This window comes from Falco cherrug, chromosome 10 (assembly GCF_023634085.1).
Source record: "Falco cherrug isolate bFalChe1 chromosome 10, bFalChe1.pri, whole genome shotgun sequence".
In the NCBI taxonomy this organism is placed as follows: Eukaryota; Metazoa; Chordata; class Aves; order Falconiformes; family Falconidae; genus Falco; species Falco cherrug.
This window is the reverse complement of record NC_073706.1, coordinates 6,508,342-6,535,121: the sequence shown is the minus strand read 5'-3', so window position 1 is coordinate 6,535,121 and position 26,780 is coordinate 6,508,342. Positions and strand designations below refer to the sequence as shown.

The 26,780-nt window shown below is 42.6% G+C and overlaps 1 protein-coding gene across 11 annotated transcripts in view; it reads right to left on the bottom strand.

The window, feature by feature from the left end:
• Positions 1-21,893, bottom strand: part of EYA2 (EYA transcriptional coactivator and phosphatase 2) — a 101,186-nt gene extending 79,293 nt beyond the window's left edge. For 2 of the 11 annotated variants that reach the window (XM_055722663.1, XM_055722666.1), the window contains exon 1: positions 20,797-20,899. Coding sequence is in view for 7 of the 11 variants with exons in the window: in XM_027805186.2 (XP_027660987.2) it covers positions 8,352-8,461 (110 nt within the window). In the remaining 4 variants the exon portion in view is untranslated. Of the gene's footprint in view, positions 1-8,351; positions 8,634-20,383; positions 20,506-20,644; positions 20,667-20,796; positions 20,900-21,818 lie in introns of those variants that run through there. The other 9 variants (XM_014279801.3, XM_055722664.1, XM_055722661.1 and 6 more) reach the window with 9 other exon arrangements.
• Between the last annotated feature and the right edge of the window lie 4,887 nt (positions 21,894-26,780).

Genomic DNA, 26,780 nt, shown 5'->3' with positions numbered 1-26,780 from the left:
GCTATGTTCCCACAAGCGTGCAGTGTTTCCAAAGGGTGCAGTTATCTCTCTCCCCAGTGCATTTACTTGTCTCCAATATAGGTGTTCTCTATCCAGTTTCATTGCCTATACAATAAGGCATTAATTTGTAAGCATTAATAAGCATGCCATCTATCCAGGTGAGCATGTCCCAGGTTAGCCTGGTGGATTTTCCACTAGCAATGCCTTCTAAGTCAGATGTTTAAACCACCCTGTATGCCACAGAAATGGGGTCATTCAGGCCTGCGCTGCATGTTTTCTTGGCACAGAAACAAGTCAATCTGGCCAGACATCCATGTGCAAACAAGTGATTTTTGTATTGTTAAAAAAGATCTCAATCCCACCTTCTCCATTCTATCACTATTCCTCTTATCCATTCCTCAGGCACATTTACTTCACTGAAATATTTCAAAGAATCCCATACAGTAATGCCACATATTTCTCTGCACTGTTACAAGTGTGACATCTTCTCTAAGGCTCTTCAGATTACGACACTGCACTGGGACCATCTCAAATCACCTCCAAGTTACTATTCCAAGCCAGCAAGAAGTATGAACCTGGAACAGGCTGCCCACAGAGGTTGCAGAGTCTCCTTCTCCAGAGACATTCAAAAGCCGCCTTGACACAATTCTGTGCAATCTGCTCTAAGAGAACTTGCTTTAGCAGAGGGTTGGATTAGATGATCTCCAGAGATCCCTTCCAACCCTGACCATTCTGTGACTCTGTGAATTTAGAGGCTGAATACAAAGAGAAGTAACAGGCAGCGGGACACAAGATTTGGGAACTCAGCAAGAAATCTAGCCCTTCCATTCCTATCATAACTAAAAATGACAATCCAGAATTGAACTGCATATATACTGTCTAATAACTGTCAAGACTTTCTTTTTACTTTAGCACAATTGATTAATGTGTATGCATTTAACACTAGGCACTACCAGTTATAAAACAAGAGTTGTACATTTGACAGAACAGCAGTTTTAAACCTGCAGTTTGTTTTGTAAATCAACGTAATTCTGGTTGCATTTAATAGGCAGGAGAAAGAGACAACATTACATATACTTGTTTAAGCGTACTTCTGTGCTCAGACAAGCCTCAGAGATTTGGTTGTTTCAACTCTACAGTTCTGTCCACAAGCTGGTAAAGCCATTAGTGCCACAGAAACCTCACAGGAGCAATAAAAGAAAACCCAACCAAACCCAACAAACAACAAAAAACTAAAACCAAAACAGCCTATCTTTATCTGCATGCACACAGTCTTCGTGAAAAATATGCACGCAATCAAGCTATAATCAGCTTTTAACACTAACAGCAATCTGTGATGCCAAAGATCACCTACAGGTTAGGCTGTGCGTTAGGTTTTTAAAACTAAACCTTTAACTCCAAACGCGCTCCACCTTGGTACTCCTGTTTCCAGCCCGAAATGAGTTGTAACCTCAGTTACAGAAGACTCTAGGACCAACCAATACTGACTGCTGCACTCCTGGAAGCAGAAATGTTTGAGTAAAAGGTGAGGAGGTTGGACAAGGGCAAAGTCCAAAGTAATTTTAAGTGGTTCAGCTAAGTAGGGAAGGCTAATGGGAAACCATTTTAATTTGTTACAGTCATCCCTAGTGAATAAAAGGACATTTTTCTTCAGCAGCTTGATTACAAAGCAGTAAAACCCTTCTGTGTATATAAAAGACCTATGAACAGTATAGTTCAAAAGTCAAAAAAAGTTTGCACTGTGATATTTTCTCCTGCATCCAACAGAGTAAGGAACAGTTTCAGATATTCAATCATTCCAATTTTTAAGTATTTCCAATATATATTCCATATCGATGAACAGGCACATGCATATTTCTGCTATTCCCATCTACGAAGACACAAAATAATGACAATTTTGCAGCAAACGTTTTTGGACCTTCCCTTTCAAAAAACCCCTAAGAAACACAGAAACATGTAATCTTTGCTTCTCTCCCCACAACACTTTCTGACTCTTGTTGGCAATAACAAATTATGCTGCTTCAAGTACTGGTTGAAATCTGTACTTTATAGACCCTAGGCAGCACTAAACAAGCAAAGCACACCTCAAGGTGACTATACTTCAGCAGCATAAATATCTTGAAGTAAGAATTATGCCATAAAAGGAGTTTCTCCACTTGATGACAGGATTTTTGTTCAGTGTATCAATTTCTTTTTCCCTGAACAACTGCCAGTTCTGATAGACCCACAGGCCTGCATGCAACCAGTAACTCTATGTCATTGCACTGGTCTAGAGATAGGATTGAAAAACTTTTTAAATAGTGAAAGTTACAGCTACTGAGCCCCAGGTTCTCCTGTTAAAAAAAAAAAAAAGGGTTTTTTTTTCTAGTCAGAATCAGGGTTTCTAGGCTTAGAAATAAGCATGTTCAGCCATTAGGAAATACTGAGCTTTCCTAAAGCTGTATAATTCAGAGGCAAAGCCCAAATATTTGCTATGCTTCATAACAAAATAATGATCTGGTCATGGCAATTTCTATCTTGTGTCCACCCTGCTTTTCTACATGATTATCTCTGGTCACAATCAGTAAATATTCTGGCATAAGAAGCATTACATCTACACACTGAGCAGGGCCAGGACCTCTACCTGCTGCTGTAATACAACAGCCAACAAACACTGTCTGAACCATAAAACATCTTTTTGTAAAGTGATTTCTGTACTGCTTGCTAAATAGCTTTGTCGACTCAGGTTTTCAGAAACCTTCTTGTATTGGATTGGCCTTTTGATGAGGAACATCAACCAGTCCCACAACTCTGGAATCCCTTGGGATACAAATCCTCACAGCCCTGAGGTACTACTTACAAGAGGTGTTACATAATGTCTTCGCATATGCTTGCAATAGGTCTTTACAGAGGTCTGGGGACATGATCACATTACCAATAGGTCAACTATGGGGCAGTAATCCTCCTTATGAGCATTATTCACCTTTTCCTAATTAAAGGACATAATGCTGCTGCTGCTGACACCTCTACCAAGTAATGCATTCCTGCTTCATCAGACACTTGTATCAACACTTCTCAACTTTGCTGTTGTGAACTAATATTGTTAAGTCACATTCTCAACCCAGTTTGGAAAGATCAGTGCTGTCTTCAGTGAACTTTTCTATACAGCAGCTAAGTCGTATACAACATGCACAGTGTAATTTTTTAAGATGTTCAATTTTTAAACTTTCAATCCACTTATCATCAATAAATAACTTTATAGCAGTTTAGACAGGTTGATATCGACTCTTGGCCACAGCAGGCTCTAGTGTTTGTGTTCTGTCTGCCCACAATGCTTCCTGTCGTTTCTACTGGCTAAAATGTGCTTTTCTGTGGTTTTGCAAAGTGTCCCTCCCTGCTGGGACTATGCAACAACAGTTGGGTTTCATCTCATCTATAGCTCTTTGGAGCTCATGGGGAGCAAGGGGAAGGAGCAAGAACAACGGGGGATGGGACCCAAAGCTAAATAAATCAATGTTTCTTTGATCCTTTGGGATCAGGATGCTGTAAAAACACATGGTTATTAGAACTGTGAATTTATTGGTAAAGGAGTTGGTTACTGGCACTGTATTTCAGTATGAACTTACATTATGATACTAAGTACAAAGCCTTCATTCTGTTTGTGGCTGTAAGAATTAATCTTTTCCATGTGCAGAGAGGTTGTGTGATAATTTAAATGAGATTCCCGTTGGTAGTCAGGCAAGCACTCATCAGCTGCAGGGCTTTCAACAATACACGAGTAACAGCTCCAAGAGCAAATGATGGAACTAACATCCCTCTGAGCCCTATCAAGCAGGACTAGAGCAGTCCGTTTCTTTCAGGGTTTTCATCTGAGTAGGTTGTCAAAAACCCGAAAACCTGAAACTAAAAGGTGAGTTTCTCCCAAAACACTTCAAATGCTTAACTTTGGACAGGATTCAATAACTAATGGACTCTGAATGAAACTATATTTCTAATACCTTGCATTTGCCTCAATAATAAGAAATGGTCTGATCTTGATTATTAAAAATGAAAAAGTAATTTGAAATGTTTATCTGGATGGCAGCTTTATATGCAGAAGTGGTCCAACTGCCTTTTCAATCCAGCTGGAACAAAGTTTTAATTTTTCTTTTTTTGTGAAATTTCACTTATTATGAGCACTATGTCTTAGTAAGGCAGCTGTTGGCAGCAAGTTGTGAAATTAAAGTTGAGCTGGTTAGTGCTACCTAAGAGCCAAGATCTTTTGTCAGAGAGAAGTTTTTCTTGTATACATGTAACCTACATTCAGTTATTAAAATAGCTAGTCCATCAATCCTCCCAACCCCACTTGAAGGGAGAGGCAATGCTACTTTAAAATACAATTTCCAAATTGTACAAATTGCAACCAAAAAATTGGGATTGCTATAACTCATTTCAGCGAGGTCTTTACGTGGCCAATGCACCAATGACTTCAGAAACCCAGAAATTAAGGATTCCCGATTCTCATCACTGTCCTACTAATATGGTGTTAAAATTCTGGGCAACTCACTTCTGACAAGATTCTGAATGGGAAGGAAATCAGGATCAGTGTGTTTCTATTATCCACTGAGGATGTCACACACACAGCCTACGCCTGGAGCAAATCATACCAGGCTTCCTATAACTCAGTGCAAGCACTCTTACCATGCAATACACAACCGTGATTTTCCTTCAGCTTCTCTGCCTGTCTTAAAAGAAAGCAGTACTAAATTTCACATCTTGCTCTGAACCTCCTCTGGAATGTGCTTGAGATGCATGTTTCAAAAATACCTACATAAAAGTGCCCGTGGGAACCAGGTGAAGGAGCAGAACAGGAATTGGCACATGCTGTTGGAAGTCCAAGTCAGGTAATTTTATATATTAAGTGCATAAATAAAAGAGGGAACATGAAAAAAAAATGCCTAAACTAAAGCATCAAGCTGATTAAACCCCAACAACTAGGTTGACTACACCTTGGAAACTAACTTCTTTCCCAGATTGTTGCCTGGAAGTTCAGTTATCAAGGGTAACAACAAAACCGTATTGTCATCTATGTCAGGATTTGATTAGCTTCAAGTGATTGTAAACATTCAAAGACCTTACTACTGACCAAAGATGCAACCCTGTCCTCTCCCCAGCCCAGCCACAAGCTCCTGCAGCGACACAAATCTGTTTACAGCCAGACCAACAAACTGCATTTTTTTTTTCTGGTCGTCTTCTCAGCTGGATCAGCAAGTTGATATAGTTTGCAGCGTGTCTGATAGCACCAGCCCAGAGGAGGAGACAGGAACACACAGCCAGGCTGAGGAGGCCACTTTTGATTTCAACACCAACTCTCGGGCAGCTTAATCCAGTCTTGAAACCATACCTACAATTTATTAACATGACTGCTATAAGGAGGGTCCCCCTGCTTGCAAGGCAACTGTAGTTTTAATGCCAAATAAGACAATCTGCCCAAATTACTCTACTGCTTAGGTGACAGCTACCTGCACTTCCCTGTAAACACAGGATTACAATTAAATACTCCAATACAGTTGAAGTTGGCACCACTTTTACTATTTTAATATTGAGTGACAAACAGATTAATTTAACATGGCTTTGGGGACTACACCTACCGCACCTAATCCATAAACTACACTCGTATGCAAACTTTGCATCAGCAATTCTTACCTGACATCTATTTTATGTATCTGCAGTGCTGTCCTATTTGCAGGGGTACCAAATTACTTTGTCATGCAAATACCCTGGCAGCCATCTACTGCAGTTAAAAACAGAGCCAAAAAGTTCTAGATAGCTAAATTTTCCAGATAACTAGAAAATTAAATAGGAATTGGCGGAAGATGGCTCATTGGTGTTCAGTATCAGTGAATATAGTGGCTGGCTATAGGGTACTTGTAAGAATTTTTAAGCAGAAGAAATCTTGACAGATTCTTTCCTCCATGCAATTCTTTTTCTGAAGAGCTTTTTAAGGAATAACCATAGGGGTTACCTCTTCTGAGGTTACACACATTGTTGAAGACAACTGGATCATATCTCTTTTGTATAAAAAAACCAATAAAAATCTGACTTGTCAGTATCTAGAGAAGTCAAAATCCTCAGATCAAAAATGCACTTAGTATGTCCATGAAAGATGAGAACTGGTGGCCATCATTCCGCAAGTATTGCCTCAAAATACAAACTCACAGATTCATAGCAGTATAAAAATGCAAGGCTGGCAAGAAATTGGAATAAGAATAAAACCACATATGAATCATGCATACAACTAATTAAACATGAAAATTACCTTTACAGTCACTTACCTTCACCATTTTAAGTTAACATCTAGCAGAACAAATTTGAGCAGTGTATTTTGGACATTTACAATCTGGGAGAAATATTTCTTTTAAACTCACATCAGGGTAACACAGCTTCCTTTCCAAGGACTGATTATTTCAGGCCTTCCTAACCAAAGTGAAAAATGCTTAAGACTGAACACAAGCCTTGGTTGACAGCACTGAAATGAGCCTGGAAATCTTCACATTTACAGTGTTGGGAACTGCTGCGTAACTTCTAGGCTAAGACTTCAGAGCAAAGCATACCTATATTCACTCAATTTGCAAGTTAAAGTAGTTAGATTTTGGCAACTAAACCCTGGCTTCCCCTTTTGCTTAAGTAATACCGCAGCTTCTAAGCACTTCACTGTTAGTTGTCAGAGGACCATCTGAAAAATGCCTCCACAAGTCACATCCCAGCTACTTCTTCTTTACTAACATTTGATTTGTGGATTACAATCCAAACTGCACTTCCAAAGGTCACAAGGGCGTATCAACCATTTGAGGCACTGCAAAAAAAACCCATGACACAACTCAGGACTTGATTTTCAGTAACTCTGGAAAAAGCCTAGTATGCACTAACCTTTCAGAGTATATGCCAAGAATAATTACAGAATTTTAAGTTCCAGTGACCACAAGATTGCAAGTTCCATACAGCTTCTTCTGGTAATGGTATCTGCACCAACACAGAGCGCATCCACTTGTGGAAGGCCAGAAAGCATCATGTTGGTACAACAAAACCCTTTCATTAAAAAGGCACCTGGGCCATTAACACTATGTCTGCTGGGGGAGACAGGCACCTCACCAGATGGGGATTCAAACCAATTCCCGCATGAGGTGTTGAACAAAAGAGAACTGGCTGCAAGCAGGACAACACAGGCCTGGTTGGTTTTGTTTACCATATAGTTAAAGGACCAGTGAATGATTAATTCGCTCTTTGCACAGTGGCTGACAATATTTTGAGGCAAGACTTTGACTTGCCAGGTTAAACATAAAAATACTTACACAGAGCTCTCTCCTGAGCTGACTGCTGTTCAAATGACTTTTTTACGTTGCTTTCCAGGACAAAATGCATAAATGCCACAAATGCTTAAATGTCAGGCTCTCTTGAGAAGAAAGAGGCCAAATAAAATGTTAGGCTTGCCAAGAGAGCAACACGTTGCTATGCATAGTAACACTAGCACCACGTAGTCATCTTCACTTACCACCTTGTTAGCAGCTACAGGCAAATCTTTGGCAAGATCCCTCTCAAAGTAAACTTGCTTCCACTGAGAACAGCCGGATCCTTTGCCCTCCTCAGTCAAACTCCCTCCTGCACACTCCTGGCTCTTCCTAGGCACAGAGCTGCCACCACCATCAGGGATGACAAACTGAAAGCGTATCTTCCTTTGTAATGTAAATCAGGTAGAAGAACCAGGCTATACAAGCTTCAGGTTAACAGCTTGAAAAGCCCTGAAGCCCAACATCTGAAGAAAAGTTTAAATGTTATTTAAGCCCTGGACACACAATTAAAATCAGAAGATGGCCTCTATTTGATGGCAAGACCATCTCACATGTTTCTACACTCTCCATATGAATATTAACCCACAAAATATTCCAAACGCATAAAAAGACTTGACCTCTGGGGAGATGGGGAGGAAGACAGGTGCCCTACACTAGCTTTTCCCATCTTCTGAGCAGTTACAAAATTACAAGCAACTTAAAAAAAAAAGATCAAAAAACACTCTCCAAGAAAACATATCTAGCAAAATATGAGATCCTGAACATGGGAAAAAATGCATCCCTAGTTCAGGTAGTCATTTAACAGATGGCAACACATTTCAAGAGCCAGCAAGTTGTAAGTGCAATTGGTTAATTTAAAACAAACAAACAAACAAACAAACACACACAACAGTAAAACACAAATTCAGTTTCCTGTGCAGGATCACTTGTGCCCACAAGATGCACAAACAGCTTTTTTGCATCAGCCCGGAGACTTTTGAAAAGGTGGATATAGTTTTAGCTTTCATCAACCAGGGAGCACCCACTGTCAGGCTCATCTCTTACCTCAGGCGGGACACAGGACAAGCGAGGACAACCTCCTGTGTCACCCTCCCCTTTCCTTCCCTGCCGTGAAACGCTCCAAAACTGGCAGCGATTCCCACTGGATGGGACATGCGATCACACCAGATTACAGTCTGATATGAGTTAATAAAGCACTGGTTTTGTCCTACTGTCTCTGGCGTCTGTAGCAGGCGCGGGGGGGGGGGGGGCGCCGGGGCTCCGTGAGGAGAGGCGAGGGGCTGCCCCGCGCCGGTTCCAGCCGGTTTCACATCAGACCCACGGCAGGGCCCGGCCGAGCCCAGCGGGGAAGCCAGCGGCACCTCTGTGAAAGGGCAAAAATCGGCACAGCGGAAAGGAAAACACCTGAGAGAAAGAGCCCCGGAGGCCTGCGGCAGGGCCTGAGGGGAGGGCGGGAAGGTGCGTGCCACAGACTCCCCTGAGCGGCCAGGCTGGAGCTGGTTCTCCTGACGGGAGCTGCAGCTCAGAGAGCCCACACTAACGCAGGGGAGCAGCGCGAGAAGGGGAAGGCATGGCAGAAAGGAAATATTACATACTACGTTGCCTGCAGTCCCCCATTCCCTATCCCCTACGCTGCTCTGGGGGAGGTAGAGGAATTGGGAAAGAAGCAGCAAAGTTGAGCCTTTTCTTGGGAAAGTGGGTGGGCAGAGCTGGTTTAATTCTTGGCTTTGTTCCTCACCATCCAATCCTATTTTAATTGGCAATAAATTAATTTTCCTCAAGTTGAGTCTGTTTTGCCTGATAGTAATTGGTAAGCGATCTCCCTGTCTTTATCCTGACCTGTGAGCTTTTTCATCTTATTTCCTCCCCTCAGACTGTTCAGGTTGGGGAGTGGCAGAGGAGCTGGCTGGGCCCCTGGCCACCGGCCCAGCTCAACCCACCACACATACGAAAAAGTTTCTTACTCACCTCAGTGCTCTGACTGAAAAATACACTAAAACTGAAAGAAACACAGCAAAACGAATAAATTTCCTTTCCAATAATCTGCTTCTGACAGAATGTCACATCTTCCTTTTCTCCAACTGACCACAGAATGGCCGGGATTAAATCTTACTCTCTAGCAAGGAACAGAGAACTGGGTTAATGGGGCCTGGAGTCTGCAGGACATGCCAGGGCTTCCCCTGCTACATAAACATTTTTATCACAAAGTTGTCATGCATGTCATTTCTAACGCACATTTTTTGGTGCAGTACTGACTACCTCTTCCCAAATCTCTAAAATCACTGCAGCCCTAACACTGAATCATTACTTCTGTCATAGACACCTACAGCCAGCATGCTTCCCAAGCGACTTCCTGGGTTGTACAAAAAAGCAGAGGAAGAATAAACCAGAAAGCCCTCAAGCTGGACTGCTGTGGCTGCAGGGCACAGGGTAGTGGTACCTGCTCCACCTGAGAGCACCCGCTCCTGCAGTGGAAACCAAACCAGTTGCTGTGATTCTCACACCAGTGAGGTGGACAACCAAGGCTGCCTGCAGATAATCTGCTGCCACAGGCTGACCCTTGCTGCCATTGCCAATCACCCACTTCAAATTTCTAAAGCTGGTCATAAGCAGATGCCTTCTATCCAGTATTCACGTTCACATTTTACTGTGCCTGCCTGCATACAACATGAGTGCAGAATGAGTTTCTTAACGGAGAGAGACTGAAATCCTCACTTGTACCTCTCACCGTATAGTGATGGCTCGTGCTCCCTCTCCTTACACTGAGCTGCTGGAAGCCGCAGTACTGGAAGGACAGAAGCAGAGTCAAAGTTTTGTTATTGCAGCAAAAGACAAACGGATGACACTACACAAGTGTATGGACGCTGGAATAGTTCTCCACTGGGCATAATGACTTGTCAAGACATCAATGTGGCAGAGACACTGTGATGTTTGTCATTGGATTTGAGCTGTCAGTACTGCAGATATTCTCTAGCAGTATTTTCATCTGAACACTAAGTCTGGGACCCAATTCATTTAACATTGTGATGAAGTATAAAAAGCCATCAGTAAGCAGAGTGTGACTTTTTTTAAACAATACAGTTCCTTCTCAAACAATTACCAGGATGCGGTACGTGCAGTTTGGAGGAGAACTGAGCGTCAGCCTGGGTATTACTACATGTCAGAGCTCCTCCTCTGGAGTCATATCAAGTGACTTTCCTCCTCGAACATATCCTAATGAATTCCACTGAAGCCTGCAGGTAAAAATCCTTCCCCAACCATTTTGCCCTGATTGATAGCTTTAGAGCCTTCCCCACACCGCTTCGGCTGCTTTCCAGAACTTTATTTTTCTCCTTTTTGTAAGTGTCTGCAACAGGAAGCTGCACTCGTTTTTTTCCACTGTATGTTTCTCTTAAAACTGACATCCTTGCATTGTAATGAAGGAACCCCTGGGTATTAATGACAAATTAGTCACCAGCTAAAGAATATTTTCTTTTCATTTCTATACCAGGTGGAAGATATTAAAATCTCTAGAGGAATTTCACCTCCTTTGCTACAATAAATCATCACACATTTCTTTTAAAGTGACTTAATTTTACTACCTTTAAAACTTCACCACAAATAAAGAACCCCATAATGTGTTAATATAAGACTAAAATAGTCTCGTGAAATTGATCAGGAGACATTATCATAAATAACATATTTAATCATACTGTGAAAATCAATGTAATTCTGCTTTTACATTTCAAGTGTTATAATTTTTAAGATAAGGAATTATTCCCTTCCAAGAAGATAAAAACCCCATGTACCTACCTAGGTAGAAGTATCACCTTCAAAAAGTTAGCAAAAAATCTTTTACCTTCTTTGTTGAATTATCTAACCTAATAGAGAACAAGATTTTAAAAATCTAAAAAAGATACTACACAGTCTGATAACAAAAGGTGAAGAAGCGTTGCACTGGCTAGTCTTTGTTGAAAAACTTGTAAAGTAGAAGCCAAAGTAGAGCAAAAAAGCCCCCCACAATTAGGCAGTTTGCTGGAGTCACAGGCCATTGAAATACAGCAAAACATTCAGTGAAGGCAGAGCTTTGCCTTCTTTCATTTTTTTCTAGAAAGTGGTCAGTAATATTTTAATAGCAATGTCATTAAAAACTTGATACACAAAATGTTAACTTCTCAACTATGCAGTCTGTATCATTTCAGTGGGGTTTTCAACTTTATAAGACAGATAAACTTCTATAGTTTAAATGGCTTTTGATTAAATGGCTTGATATACAATTATGTGCTCTTAATCATCAATTAGGTCAATTTTCCATGTTATAATAGATCCATTAAGTAACCCAGGCAGTGAAAGTTCATTTTACAACTGAAAGTAACACCAGGACCAAGACAGAAATTTAAGAGTCCTGCCCCACCAGCAGAGGGAGGGTGGGAGAGCGTCTTATCAATGAATACAGTACACGAAGTCTACATGCAATTGTTTAATTGTTTCTTCCTCTGTTTGCTGAAGAAAAAGTGAGGAGCAGAAGATCAATTAAAAAGCAGAAATATAAACCCAAAGCATTAAACACTACTAGATATTTAAGATCCCACAGTGCTTCTTACAAGCACAGTGCATCACTCCCCCACTTCTCCCGGGGGAGTTCCAGCTCCAATAATTACTTTCCGTCTGCTCACAAAGTTAAAGTTCAAAACAATATTCATTTTCCACTTCCTGTCCTAAACCAGGGCACAATGCTTCTGTGCATCATTAAGCAACCATCCTGCTCCACCACAGATACAGTTAAACTGCTGTTGTGATTGAATAATCCTGATTTGTGGCAGGGGGGACAGGGGAAGGAGAAGCACTGGGCTTTAAGAAAGCAAACGCCAGGCTCCAACATCAGTGTGTCTGACTTTTAGCAGCATCATCCTTTATTACTTTCAACCCCAAATCAAGCATTTGTCTCCACCCCCTACCCCTACTTTGCAGGGGGGAATAAGTGGTGTTTCAAAACTGATGTAGCCCAGAGGTTTTGCTGCATCTCAAGTATTTTACAGAGGACTCAGTTGGCTTCCTTAGTCCCTCTCCCCATCCATTTCCCCAAATTATATTCATCTGCTGCAGTGAACAGGAAGGATGGCTGCCAAACAAACAAAATGAAATCATACAGAACAGGCAGAATACGCCTTCTTTCAAACCACAACTTAAAATTTTCAGGTGCAGACATATTGAAGAGGGCAAAGTCATTTTAAGGAGAGACAGCAAATGTCTGTCAAAGTTTTCATACAGAAAATATCTTATATTGCCTTGTACAGGGTTACACACATTTACAGCATTGCTGAACGATTACGTATTTTAGGTCAGAGACTTAAGCTTGCCTCTTATTCAGATAGAATTGAATTTCGTTAGAAACAATATTCCTCTAAAGTAGATATTTACACAACAGGCTACCGAGACTAAACAGAATGAGGATCTTGATAATAATACTCCAATAAATAAAAACAAAAATTGGTGCCGGCGCTATTTTCCTGCTACACACCTAACTCCACCAACATACGGAAGAATATTAGGTCAGAGGAGACATACACCAAGCACTAAGTCATACCATTGCAAAGTGCAGGAGGTTACATCCACTGTTACCACAGGGGCTGTGATACCTCCCTCTCAGGGACCTGAACTGGCTTCCCACCCGATTTGGATTTCTTGACTTTTGCTAACTGCTGCTCAAAACCTTTGCTGAGTTGCAAATAAAGTCTATGAGCATGGATAGCACAGAAAGACAGCAATTCCTGCTCCCATTCTGTAATGCTCAGGCACTGAAGAAGTCAGCTGGACTTGCACTGACAGTGGTTACAGTGTGATTTATTTTTTTTCTTAAGTTTTCTTAAAAATGCATTTGTGCAACAAGTACAGAAGATTTGAAACTGTTCCCTCCCAAAAAGGGGCCAATCCTTACTTGAGTGAAATGATTAGGAACTGCAGTGGCGGCAGGACTGTATCTAATATATTTACCCACAGTTAAGCACAACAAAGGAGAAAATGTATTTTGCTACAAAGCATTAAGACATTGTGCCTAACTGTATCTCAGCAGACAGGAGCAGCATCAATGTAGCACTTGCCAAACCTAAGCTAGCAAAACCATGCTTCTATAAATTCGAAAAGTAAAGTTAGCTTATTAAAAAAACGAAAATTTGGACACAGCAAATATAACATTCAAATATTTTACTTACAAAAGTGTCATGTTTCATTAAAAATGGTGCTTTTTAGTTTGTTAAAGGGTGGAAAAAGTCTCAAAGAAAAAGTATTGCTCAATTCTAAACAAAATTTAGTTGTTTCAACCACAGAAATGGGAAAAAAATAATAAATTTGCATAGTTTACAAAACTGAAGTACACACTGTCAACATTTGCTGAAAGTACAGTATTTTGTAAATACATTGACTTGACTTACAATCAAAGAATTGTCAAATAGTTACAATTACAGTCAAAAGACAATAATTTAGCACAGAAGAGCAGTCACAAGGGGAATCAAAACCGGTGATACAGATCTGTATTCAAAACTGATCAAAGCTATTTCAAAGTAGCTGTAGGACAATTACATGGCAAAAAGATGAATCAAATATGTCATCAAAAGGCACAATTTGCAATAGATGCAAAATTCGCCCTTAAGACAACTGATGAGCTTCTCTGTGTAGTGCACAAGCTAAGTTGTAAATAACTGGGGCCCCCAGATTGCTTTGCTTACTCAACCTATTTAAAAAACAAAAAAAATTTCAGATGCCTGCCCCACTTTCCCCTCACTGTTTCTTGTGGGTGCCTGAGTAATCCTAGAGGCATTTCCAGTTTTTAAGGCATTTGCTGAGTTTAAGAAATTTTCCCCACGTCCCCTTGCCTTTGTTTGGAAGCACCAGGCTTTCCTCCTCTGGTTGAGCTTCTCTGTGAAGTCTGCCCTTTCCAGCACAGGGAGAGGCATCAACTATCTCTGGGTTAACTAGTTACTATCTGGGCCGACAAATATTAAATAATTCTTTTTATTTAGGATTTTTATTTATGTATTTAGCTGGACTGCTTTCCTTCTCAAAAGCAGGGACAGCAAACATGAATTTCTGCATCACGAGACAGAATGCCTAGAGTTAGGCACCAAGCAGCATAAAATTACCCATTTTCTTAAACCTTTATGCACATCTAAGAAGGGGCAATTAAATATGGACTTCTTTTATTACTGCAACCCAGAAAAGTAGGACCCCACTGCCAGGAACAGGCAAGCACAGAGAAACCTTGTCTGCAGAGTGACTTGGCTCTGGCTGTGTTTGCAGTCTGTAGCACTGGTTTATTTAAAAACATTCCCAAATAAGTCTATTATTATTGAAATAATAATTCGGGGAAATGGAGGTCCTGACTTAAGTGGTGTTGCAGCAAAGGCAAGTTGAGGTTCTACCGTGCATCAATTTCCTCTCCAAAAAGCAGAGGGGAGATGAATGACACCGGCATTTCAAGCAGCATTCGCGCAAAGACACGGCCGTGAAGAAATCTCAGGTTTGTAACCAAATACTTTAAACCTTCATTTCCTTAAGAGGAAACCAGCTGGGAATATGTTAGAAATAAGCTATCATCAAGGAAGTTTCTAACATCTGAAAAACAAACTTCAATCAATTTCTACCGGTCTCTGTCCATCAGTAACAAACCCTTCACCTGCTTTTCAAATTGCCGAGGCTCAAATCCTATCCAGGCTCTCCCGGCCTCAATCCTATTTTCACTCTTTGTATTCAAGCCTGGCAGTAACAACAAAAACCAAAAAAACAAAACCAAAACCAAAACAAACCCACCCCAAAAAAGTCTTTCAAACAACAAAATCCCACACCCCAACAAAACACGCAGTCTGCCTCTACAAAAAAATGTCAGTCAACAAATAGGCACAAATTTCACAATGGCTGAGGTCATTCTCTTTAAGTCATTAGGGTTTGTGGGTGAGTTTTCCTGGTGGTTTTAACATTGGTTTCTGTGATTGCAGTTATGCTTATTTATGCATTTAAGGCGTATGATCTAATACACTTAGGTTTAACTACTTCATTCTTTTGACATTCTTTCCAAATTATAAAAAGGATTCTTGGTGTTTTCACTGCCTTGGTAAAGAAACAAAATTGCTGTCCACATAATTTCTTAAAAATACAGAACAGACTAAGTACTTGTTGAAAATAATTCAAAGAAAAAAACCCTACACCAGACATTCCCCCCCTACATAACACTTACTTTCCTTCTCTCTTTAGCCTTCTGAGGGAAGCTACTATTTTTTGAAAATAGCTGTTTTGCTGGCTTCTTTAAAACAATATCCAGGCCTTCATTTTACTTCAGTTACAACTTATAATCAACACAGAAGTTCAGTTTGTTTTTTTTTAAATCCCTTCTATTTTTACTGTTATGCTTTTAAAAAACTGCATATTTACAGTATGCTTCATTCACATTGCATCTTCCACAGCCACTTTGATCTCTACAATAATACTTTATTCAATGCCTTTTGGTTATTATCTACTGGGGGTCCTTGCTAGACAAAAATCATATAAGTCAGTTCTTTATTTCTTTCTATCAGAAATGTAAATTATCTTCACCCTCCCAGGCAAAAAAAAAAAAGCCCGAACAGCTCCCACCAAGTAAATCAGGCTGGAGAAATTCACGAACTTGTCTGAAACATTCAGAAACATTTGCAAGAAGCTCAAATGCAAAAAAAAAAAAAGTAAAAAAAAAGTTGTGTATACATGTGCGTGCACAGATCTCTCCCTCAATACTATGTGCAGTGCATGGCTATTGGCTTGTATACATAAATTATATTAAAAACATTTTAAGTAACCTTTTCAAACTTGAGGCCATAGTTACTTCTATACAAGGTATTTCCAACATCCCCAATACAGTTTCATATATCCAAGCATATTTCTGGTCACCAGGAGGAAGAGCGGACAGCACCCCGCCAGCTCTGTCGAGACAGAAGGGCCCGCTCCTGCCTGGTCCCCTGCCGACAGCGCAGCCACCTCTCCTCGAGCCTCAGCTCAGCATCACCCCAGGTACAGCTGTGGCCCAATCACACCAACAAAACGTTATCCACTGGCACATGAAACTTCAAACTTCCCAAGCCATCGTACACCCATCTCCCAGGTTCTGTAAAACACCTCGATTTATAGCCATGCACTTTGCGGGCACCACAAAACATGCCGGGCTCCCTTCTCCCCGCTGCTCCTCCCTTTCCAAGCAACTTTTTCTATTTGAACCCCAACTAAAACAACCCTCCACAAACTACAACAAACCTTCCTTAGAACTCCCCATAAACCTTACTGTAACCCCGCAGCAGACTCCTGGCTTTTCACAGAGCCTCCGTACATAAACACGACGGAAAATACCTTAGCATGGCACTAACGGTATTTCCCGGACCCAGCAGAGGTGACAAACAGAGGGAGAGCAAGCCAAGATGCCATCTCGACTTCAGGCAAACAACCTCTTCTGACCTCTGGCAGCTCCCACACACTATTAAACAAAAAGTATTCTCTCCATGTTAATGAACCATGTACAATCTAACAGATAATGCTGATGTTAAATAAACATGTTTATATGTGACTCCTAATGCTATGACTTTAGCAGCTGCAGACAAATAATTTTAAATGGGAAGGATTATGCCCACATATATTTTACACACCTTTGAAATATCTCAAATACATAATTAAAGCCCAAGTACAAAGACTGAGTGAAAAGAGGTTTGACTATTTTTAATTAAATATTCACCCTGTGACACACTTACTGGAACCATCTATGCAGTGACCATTATTTTGGATCCAATTTTCCTCTCACACCTCTTGCAGCTGTAATTCAAGGGCAACGGAACAGCTTGCCGAAGAAGGGAACTGGATCAGGTTTTGTATGCAGTGATCCAAAAACATTTTGCACGATGACTGCAGAGTCCTAAATCATTATTCCTGCTTTCTCTTCCCTCCTGCCTCAACACTCTGGTAGCACCAGATCTACCAGGCAACACCTCCAGGCCCCAAATGACCCTACTGAGATGAGCAATTATTTGCATCCTAATTGAAGGGCTTATCCTCACCTGATTAAAACAAGGTGTTTGTTAAACATCATTACTTGAGTTAAGATCTGCAAATAAAGATGAAGTATTGTTTTAGAGAATTAGAATGAACAATTGTTTTCCGATGAGACCTCTTAGCAGTCCCAACTTGGATGGTCTTCCTGGCTTTTCAGTAGGGAAGGGAATAGATTTGCCGAGTTCTCTCTGTTCATATCAAAGTGATTATGCCAAGAGGTCTGAATAGCTGATTTTTTTTTAAGCAGATATAAACTACCAAAAAAAAAATATCAAAATCTTCTACTTTTTACTAAATTAAGCCACTGAAAAAGAACGTACCTAAAAGCTGACTGGCTTTACTTTGTATGTGCTATTGTTTAGAGCCCTGAACATATTTTTTGTTCCTTCTTGGTATAACTATTTTTCTTCCTTGTGTAGCAGAATATTAAATTTAATGAAAAGAATGTGATTGTTAGTCCAGAAGACTACATCATGTACTAATCAAGTTTATATGCTATTGCTGCAAGTAACACACATGCATGTGGTAAATATACATTGAAAATGGCAGTACAAGATTTTCCTACTTGATCCACCAAATGATGCCTCCACTTAGGGCATACATTTAAAATCTTCATATTACAACTGCAGCATTCCATGCTTTATGGAAAGGATCTGAATTTGCAACTTCCTTTAACAGTCTGTCCCTAATAAAAGTGACCCCAGCCAGGCAAAATTAATTCAAAAATATTTTCTTAGCATTCTAAGAACTCCTGCTAGTTTTCACAAAATTTTAAAAGCATTTTTCACTGCACAAGTAATCTTAACAATCATTTCCACAGATTAAGTCTAACAACCTGTGAATTTATTGCAGAAGGAATTTACTGCAAGGAATTAATTAGTCTTCAGCACTGTTTTTGCTTGTTCTCCAGTTGAAGACACCTTAAAACCATCTGGTTACTGCAAAATCTGGCACAGAAGAAACAAATTTTACTGAAGAGAATTACAGCTGATTTCAGAATAGCTGTTTTACTACTACACATCATAAATAACAGTCGGGAAGACAGGAGAAAATTACTAACTTCTTTAATTGTTTTCTTTGTCAGCAGTGTGTACATATACATACTGACATACAAATACAGCCACGCTGACTTCAGTACAGTGCCTTACACGCCTGAAGTTAAACATGCAACTAATTTTTACAGGATTAATAGTTAAATCATTATGTTTTCAGAAAAATCTAGCATATCAATCAGCTAAGCACAACACCACAGCAACACACAAGAATTTCAGTGATATTCCAAGATCAAGTTCTTCATATGAATACGTGAGTTTAATTCCTTTGTATAACCAAGGCGTATCCGCACACATCGTGTAGTTGAATATGGGACTTATTGTTGGAGGGGGAATTATCAACAACATTTTTATTTCTCCCTAATGAAGGTTTTCTAATGAAATTTAAGACTGCCAAGGTTGTATTTGAAACAGGAGCCCATTTCAAACATTTCAACCAAATAATGGTGATAAGATTAGTGAGTCATGGGAATCGAGTCTCTACACAGTATTTTAAAAGAAAAGGAGCCGAGGGGAGCGGGCTAAACAAAGCAAAGCAAATCGATGAGCCTAAAACCAAAAAAGCACACTGCCTGATATTTAGCCAAATGTTTTGACCTGTTGGTGGGGGAGTAGAAGAGGCATGAGAATTGCATGGACAATCTGACTCAACAACTTCACAATTTAATTTTGCATCACACGTTTAAGATTTTTTTTTCTTTCATTAAGAGATATAAGTTAGAATAATTGAATCAAGTTATCAGCTGCTGTGCTATTCCAAGTGCATTTTCAAAACATGCTTAAAAAGTTTCTGGAATGCTTCCAAAGCTGCGAGCACTGATTATTTTCAGGGCATTTGTACTGCAAGTCTTTCCTACTTGGATGTCTAACATTTGAGGCCACATGATGCCTTGAATTTCAAAGCAGAAATAAAAATTCAGCTTTAAGAACAGAAATGGTTTATTCATGTCAATAAGGACGAGGAGAAAGAGTTTATGCCGCATACAGCAACAAGTAATACAAACCAGCGCAACACTACACGTATGAAAATCTACAAAACATTAGTTTAGACACAGAACAACCAGTTTAAATATATGCCATCTTTTGTGGACCAGACCACCCTAACACACACAGCCATAGTCAGCGGAAAGAATTCAGACATGCTTTCTCAATATATTGGGGGAGGACCCCTTCTCTGGACGGCATTGCGGAGATAAAGAAATCCTCAGTAAACTAGTAAAGTCCACGAGAAAGATTAAACAATAAACCATTCCTGCCACTGCCTTTCACTGCATGAAGAGATGTGTGAATGTGGTACCACGCTGAACAAAGTTTCTGTTAATATTTGATGTAGACCAATAAACTGTTATACGTTAACCGTACGTATTTTAACAATTACAGTTTTATACAAAAGAATATATCATTTGCCTAGCTGAAAAACTGTAGCTGTACACCGAATTTCCTTTAGAGGCCATTCACTGGAGTCAAACAGAATTGAACACTTTAAAAAAAGTTCACTTAAACTGCATAAACCACAGCACAAGTTTCCCTCATAGAAGCAACGGAGAAGAAGAGCGTTAAGTCGTTTTATTTAAACGCACGCTCCAGTTTTCAAAGTAATTCCTTAACGAAGCCAGTTTTCAGGTGAAAATCAAACGTGAAGCATCAGTTACTACCTCTGTTAGCTCCCGGTCGCAACTCCGCACGCAGGACCCCAACGCGCTGCGCACGGAGCAGCTCCGCGCCCGCGGAGGGCGGCTCTCCGCGCTCCCCCGGTGGGCTCCGCGGTGAGCGCCTCGCTCCGCGCCCCGCTCCGCTCCGCGCCCTGCCCCGCTCCGCACTGCCCCGCTCCGCACTGCCCGGCGCGCAGCCCGCGGAGGCGGCTCCACGCTCCGTAGCGGCCGCGGACACGCACAGCCCCGCTCGCCGCCCCACTGCCGCCGGGCCCCTCCGCGGGCGCGGGGAGAAGCCGCTCCGCGGCCGTCCCCCGCTGCCCCTACTCACCGGTGGTGCAGCGCGGAGCCGCAGCGCTGCGGAGTGTGCGCGCCCGCTGCGGGCGCAGTGAGCATGTGCGAGGCAGGCGCGCATGCCTGCGGAAGGGAGCGGAGCGGGGCGGCGGCTCCGCACCCCGCGCTGCGCCCACCCCCCGTCCCCGCCGCGCCTCCCGCCGCAGCCCGCGGGGTGCGGAGCGCTGCGCCCCGGCCGCGTCGCCGGCAGCCGCACGGCGAGGGACGGCGCCGGCGATTTTCAGCCGCTTCATCTGACCTGTTGCTTCCCCAGGAGCGAGGCCGGAACGCGTGGCCCCTCCGCCCCCGCCCCCCGGCAGCCTGTCACCGGGGCCGCCGGCCCCTCGCGGCACCGCGGGGCTCTCCCGGCGCTGCCCGCCGTCGGGGTGGCCGCTCCGCGCCCACACCTACCGCACGCGTGGGGCCGCGGCGTGTCGCAGCGCGCTCCCCCGGCGCCGGCCTGGGCTGCGCTGCCCGCGGCGCGGTGCCGGCCCGGCGGGGCGGAGGAGGAGCCTCCCGCGGCTCCCGCACGCCGCGGGGCCCGGCCGGAGCGCGGGGACGCCCTGGCAGCCCCTCCGCTATTGTCACCAGCCTGCCCCGCCACCCACCGCCGCTGCCCCGGCAGGAGGGAGCGCTGGCCCGGGCGCTTGCCCCGCGGTCCCTAACAAAGTGCCACCGACAGCAGGTACCGCTAGCGCGCGGTTTGGCTTCGGCCGCGACAGTTGCTGTACCGGTGCTGTATCGGTACGCTGAGCTGCGAGTTTTTAAAAGAGTTCCGTGGTGTAAAGCTTGGACGCTTGAATACCACGTGAACAACCACCTTATCTCTAGGCTCCGCTTCCCTGAAAATAACCGTTCTCACTACAGTCCTTGTGTTACTGATCTCTAGTGACAAATTATAAAAGAAGGGCTTTTGTGGACGTCTGGTTTTCTTATGCACGCTGTGCCACAGAGCTGCAGGTCCTGCAGAAAGCGCCAAGCCACCTCTCTGCCCTCAGAGCGCAGAGAGCATCGTGCAGCTCCTGGCTCCCCACAGGGTGAAAGCCCCCTGGGTGATGTGGCTTCTGGCTCTGATCTCAAGGGAGCCAGACTGGAGCTGTGGCCATGCAGAGGTGCTGCCGCATCTCCCGTGTCAGCACGGAATCAGAGGCAGTCTCTGTTAGGTGCACCTGGAGGGGGACTTCTGCCCCTGCCTGATGTGGTGGGTGCCTCTGTCAGGTACGTCATCTGCTACTTTGCACATCCTCGAGAGGGGCAACAGGCACCTTCGGAGGGCTTATGCTGGGGAGACAGGGCTGGGGCCTCCCGCCGCGTGCACCCTCCACGCGTCCCCTCATACTGTACACCAATGCTCATGGCTTCACTTTGCCCATGCTGGCTCATCCCCACGCACGGCACACATCCCGCACGGCTGTCCCTTCCCACCGGCATACCTGCTCGCTGGGGATGCAGCCGGGCCACAGCGGCACTGGGGCGTTTCATTTCCACACCCGCTCTTCCTCTTTATGCCCCCCTTCTCCCCAGCCTGAGGCAGACTGCAGCTCTCCAGTTCTGTCTCTCCAGCACTGGGGAGGCGTCGGAGGAGACCTGCAAGTCCTCGCCCCGACGGCTTTTATTACACCTAGCCCTTTCCTCAGGAAGGAGATATCCCATGAACCGCAGTGGAAAAGCCAAAGGAGCACAAAGGGTGTTGAGTTCAGGGTTTGAACAAGCTGCAGCCCACTCATGGATTTAACTCAAAATTTTGACAATGGAACAAAAACATCATTGCAACGAGACAGCTGTTTTTACTATCAAAATCTCTCAGATCAGTTTGACTGCAAAGTGTGTTCCTACAATCCAAAGGAGACAAAGCTCCCAGCATCAGTTCGGAGCTGGCAGGCTTCCTAGCATGAGCTACCTCCCGCCGGCCTTGAAAAACCGAAGCTCTTTCAGTTGTTATTCCCCATCAGTTCTCAGCACTAACCCACTGATTTCCCCATGGATTATCTGCAGTTCTGAGTTTACACCGCTCTCACATTAAACTCGGAGAGATGGCTGGTTTGGGGGGCTTCCTTGCTGCTGTTCTTGCCTGTAATTGTGGTTCTGGTGAGGAGTCTCCGAAGTACAAGAAAGCCTTTAGGTCAATCTTGGGAAAAAAAAAAATCAATCTTTTCCTTCCCCCCCTGCCCCTCACCCTGCCCAAAAGCCTGATTGCCACATTAGCTGCTTTTGGAGCTGGTCTTAACAAGTTCGTATATATACTAATCATCAAAAAATGCCTTACATGCAAAATTCACTCGACCCCTGATTTCACAACATATTTGAATATATGCTTAGTTTTATGCATGTGAATAGTCCTACAATGATCAATACAATTATTTACTTAAGTGCTTAAAGCCAGGCAGGTATTTAAGAATTAGTATTGTTTGTGGTAATGCCACAGGGAGCCAGTCAGAGACCAGGACCTCATTGTTTGCACAGCACCCTGCACACAAAAAGACACTCCTTGTCCCTTTCAGTATAAGTAATTTTTGTAAGTTGTGAATTGGTGCCAGAAACACCTTTCTTGAGCTGGTGGGTAAACATTATTTGTCTACTCTAATATCCTTTTTATACACTAAAAACATTGTATGCAATACTTGGAAAAGTAGATAAGGGCACAGTGGGAGAATGTGCAAAAAGGAAGATAAAGGCTATTTTTCAGTTACAGGAATTTTAAACATTTTCATCATTGTTAGTATCCAGCAAAATACCTGTAGATCTTAAAAGCAATTTAGAAAGGCAAGGGAGCAAAATAGTTCCTGCCCCATAGATGGGTATGGGCTGGGATATGTGGGTCTTACAGCTGCGTGGGGTACCAGGGGTACCAAGAGAGCCTAGGAGCGAGTCCTGGCAGTTAGCTCAGTAAAAGTCTCCATTTCAGCAAGCTAGGTCATCATCAGCCATGTAGTGCCAGGGATTTCTCAGACTGGTGGAATGTTTTTTGGTCCAAGATAAGGCAGGTTTAGGAGGGGGTTTGCCTGACTTGTTGCCTTGTGCTTATTCCCACATACCGTAAACTTAAAGAGTGAAGGGAAACTGTGCAGAAAGTGCCGCGTTCACCAAATGGATCCCGATCACCTGGCTGGGTGACAGTGTCCTGGAGAGACTCTGGAGCTAATGATCCTCCTTGGGCACCCCGGGGGGCTTGGGCAGCGAGCCCATTCCCTATCCTCAGGGCACACGGGGGGAGCCACCTTCTGCCAGAGCCTGGGATCCAGAGAGCTTATCCCGTAGCCTGGGAGAGCCTACAGCTACACCTCAGCCTCTCCTCTGAGGCGGCAAGGAGCTAGATGCCAAAATTTAGTTACTATAGAGAGTGCATTTCCCTTGAGGAAATATTTCCAGTTGCTGCTGTCCACCTCATCATCAAAGTTAACAGTTACATCAGTACAAACTGTTTCCGTTTAAGAAACAAGAATTGAGCCGATATTTAACTTTAGCATCCTCCCTGACAACTAAGATGTGATGCCACCCTCTTGGTACGAACCAAGGTAAGAAGTCCTCGAAAAGGGTATAGAGGATTTATTGGGGTACTGAATATGGTTAACCCTGAGCATAGAAACGTCCTGAGTCAGACCCTGCGTGTCATGAAATTGCTTTCCAAAGCTGAAGATTGTAAAAGCGATGCATTTCAGGCTCTTACTAATTGTTCTCTGGCCCTTGGGTTCATGTTTTCAATTTCTCTTTGCAACCACAATGCTGAGTAACTTACTTGTTTTCTAAAATTAAAACTGAGAATCTCACATTTTCATGTTCTCACATGATGCCAGAGCTCAGGCTTTGTGGGGAAAAAAAAAACCAACCCAAACCCAAAACACCCCAACCCTCACTTTTTAGAAGACTTCCAACAAAATTGCGAAAGTTGGCAACCATAGTATTTCCTAACACATTATTTTGTGGACTGCAGTGAAATTTCATTCTCAAGGCTAATGGTTGCTTCCTCCCTGGTAAATGCCCAGAATTGCCACTGCTGTTATTGTTAGAACATCATTAATTTATGCAGTATTTTTAAAACAGAGGAGAGGTGCTCTGTCCTCAAGTAATTAGAGGATAAATAACACAAGCTAGAGAGTATTTTGAATTTCATTGTTGTACAGCTAAACAGAATTACTTAAAGAAGAGCTATTTCATGTATTAGTGCTCAGTCCTGCAAGATACTAAGGTCTGATTCTGGGAAGACTTTAGGCATATATTTAATTTTAATGCCTCCAGACTGACCTCGGCATAATAAAGCACTTTATGTGGGACTGGCTATTTAACAGGAGTGCCATCCGAGGGGACTTAACGGTGCTATACTTGGATGCACTTCTGATGCCAAAAGGCTCAGCACCTTGTAGGATGGATTCTTCCAGGGATGACGAGAGATGTGTCAGGACCCCAGTGCTAACATCTCACATTCAGCACTCAGAACCTGAGCCACCGACTTTAAGATTCTTATTATTATTTCCAAGAACTACTTGTTTGCAAAGTCGCAGGCCACAACATTAACCAAATTTTTCGCTGGGTCTTCAGTGCTGATGATAAACCAGTATGTATTGTTTAGCCTGCTTCATCAAAATTCAGAACATTTGTAACTGATAAACAAAGTGCATGTTAGCTATTAAAGCTCAAAATTAGGCAGGCAGTAAAAAGTAATCTGAGAGGAGGACTGTAGCTACTGATACTATTGAAGCTGGTCTTAAAACATATGGTTTCCAATCATTGACACAATGCACAAAAATAAAACCCTGCAACTGAGGAGTGCCTGATCTTTTCACCACTAAATGATCAAATATGCCTGTTTGTTTTTTAGTTTTATGTCCCCTTCCTCTTGCTGGTTTTTAAAAGTAGAAGCTTGCTATTTTATATTAGCTGAAGATTTGGCCCTTTGAATGGGCTACAGACGGGCTTCATTAATCAATTTCCACTACTGGCTTGAAATGAAAAAAAAACAGAATTTTTTTACTTTTTTTTTTAATACCCTCCCACTATTTTGCTTGGAATTTCTCCTGTAGAAACAAAAGTTCCCTCTACTCCATCCTTCCTGTTTCCTCATGCTTTAGCAGAAATATGACTTGTACTATAAAGACAATGAAATTTCACAAATAATACATCCATTGACAAAAAATCTAGGATTTGTTGCAGGGCGGGATGCTGCCACTCTTTACTGCAAACAGCCATCTCTATCAGAAGGAATAAAACTAATCTCACCTGTGAGCTCAACTGCAGAACTGCAGAAGTTTGCATGGAAGGGCATTAAAATGGAAAATAAGTTTTGTGACCATTTTGATCTTTTTTCCCCCAATTTTTTTTTAAAGGCTCTTTTAATAACATGCTGGCAGAGAAAAATTCTTGTGTTGTGCTGCTGCCTGAGTTTGGGATGGAGCATTCCATGCCAACACAGGCTTCCTGCTGACTCATGTCAGCTCATGCCATTAGGAACCCGGGTCTGAACATGGGAAATGGCCGTGGCTCTGCTGGTGGAAGGAATGATGGTCTGCAGGAGAGATCTGACAAACCTGACCTGAGAAGGAGCTAAAGCAGTATTTTAAAGTTAAGGTTGGATATGTTATTTCAATTACCATTAATAAAAAAAAAAAAATCACTAGGAAGAATTTGGACATTGATCCATTTGGAGAGGAGGTACACGATTATGGGTTTTTTTACATTAGAGCAGAGCTGGGAAACAGGCAGTTTTCAATTCTAATCAATATGTGCATTATAAGTCAGGTTAGAAAACTTGTATTATTTTTTAAAAAAAGAACATTCCCTTTGAAAATAGGATGAGTTTGTGGTCTGAAAGGAAGACACATGGTTCGCTCATGTGGCAGTGAAAGAAAACAGAAGGTATTTGTGCCGTTGTTTTCTCATGGTTTGTTAGCTAAATTTTTCCTTTTTTTACACTTCAGGTGAAGTATTTTGTAGATATCAACTTCCTCCTCAGGGAAGACTTATGAATTCCATAGACTGGCAAACCTGCTCAGAAATGACAGCTTTTGGCTGTGTTTCTTTATGACTAGAGCACTGTGCATGAGGCAAAACGTAATTCCGGGACATCGCTGAAGCTGCTTCTGACCTGTATAATGTTGCATGTGCCTCCAGGTAGCTGATGTTATAGTAAGCCAAAAAAAGCTGAATTTTGGGTGGGCTCCATATGAGGCACTGGTTAGCTTTTCACGCGAGAGCATCTAAGTCCCTCAGCTGTTGCTGCGACAGCAGCTCAGCAGCAGCGCTGGTACAGAGTGGCTAACTAGTCTTCCAGAAACCTTCCATTCAATTGATCTTGTAGAGTTGGCAAGTATTTGGAAAGTTTGTTCACATGTGAATCAAAAGCCATCCTTCTTCCAACTTAACATTGGATTTTGACTACAAAGAGGAGTTTGATTTTAGGT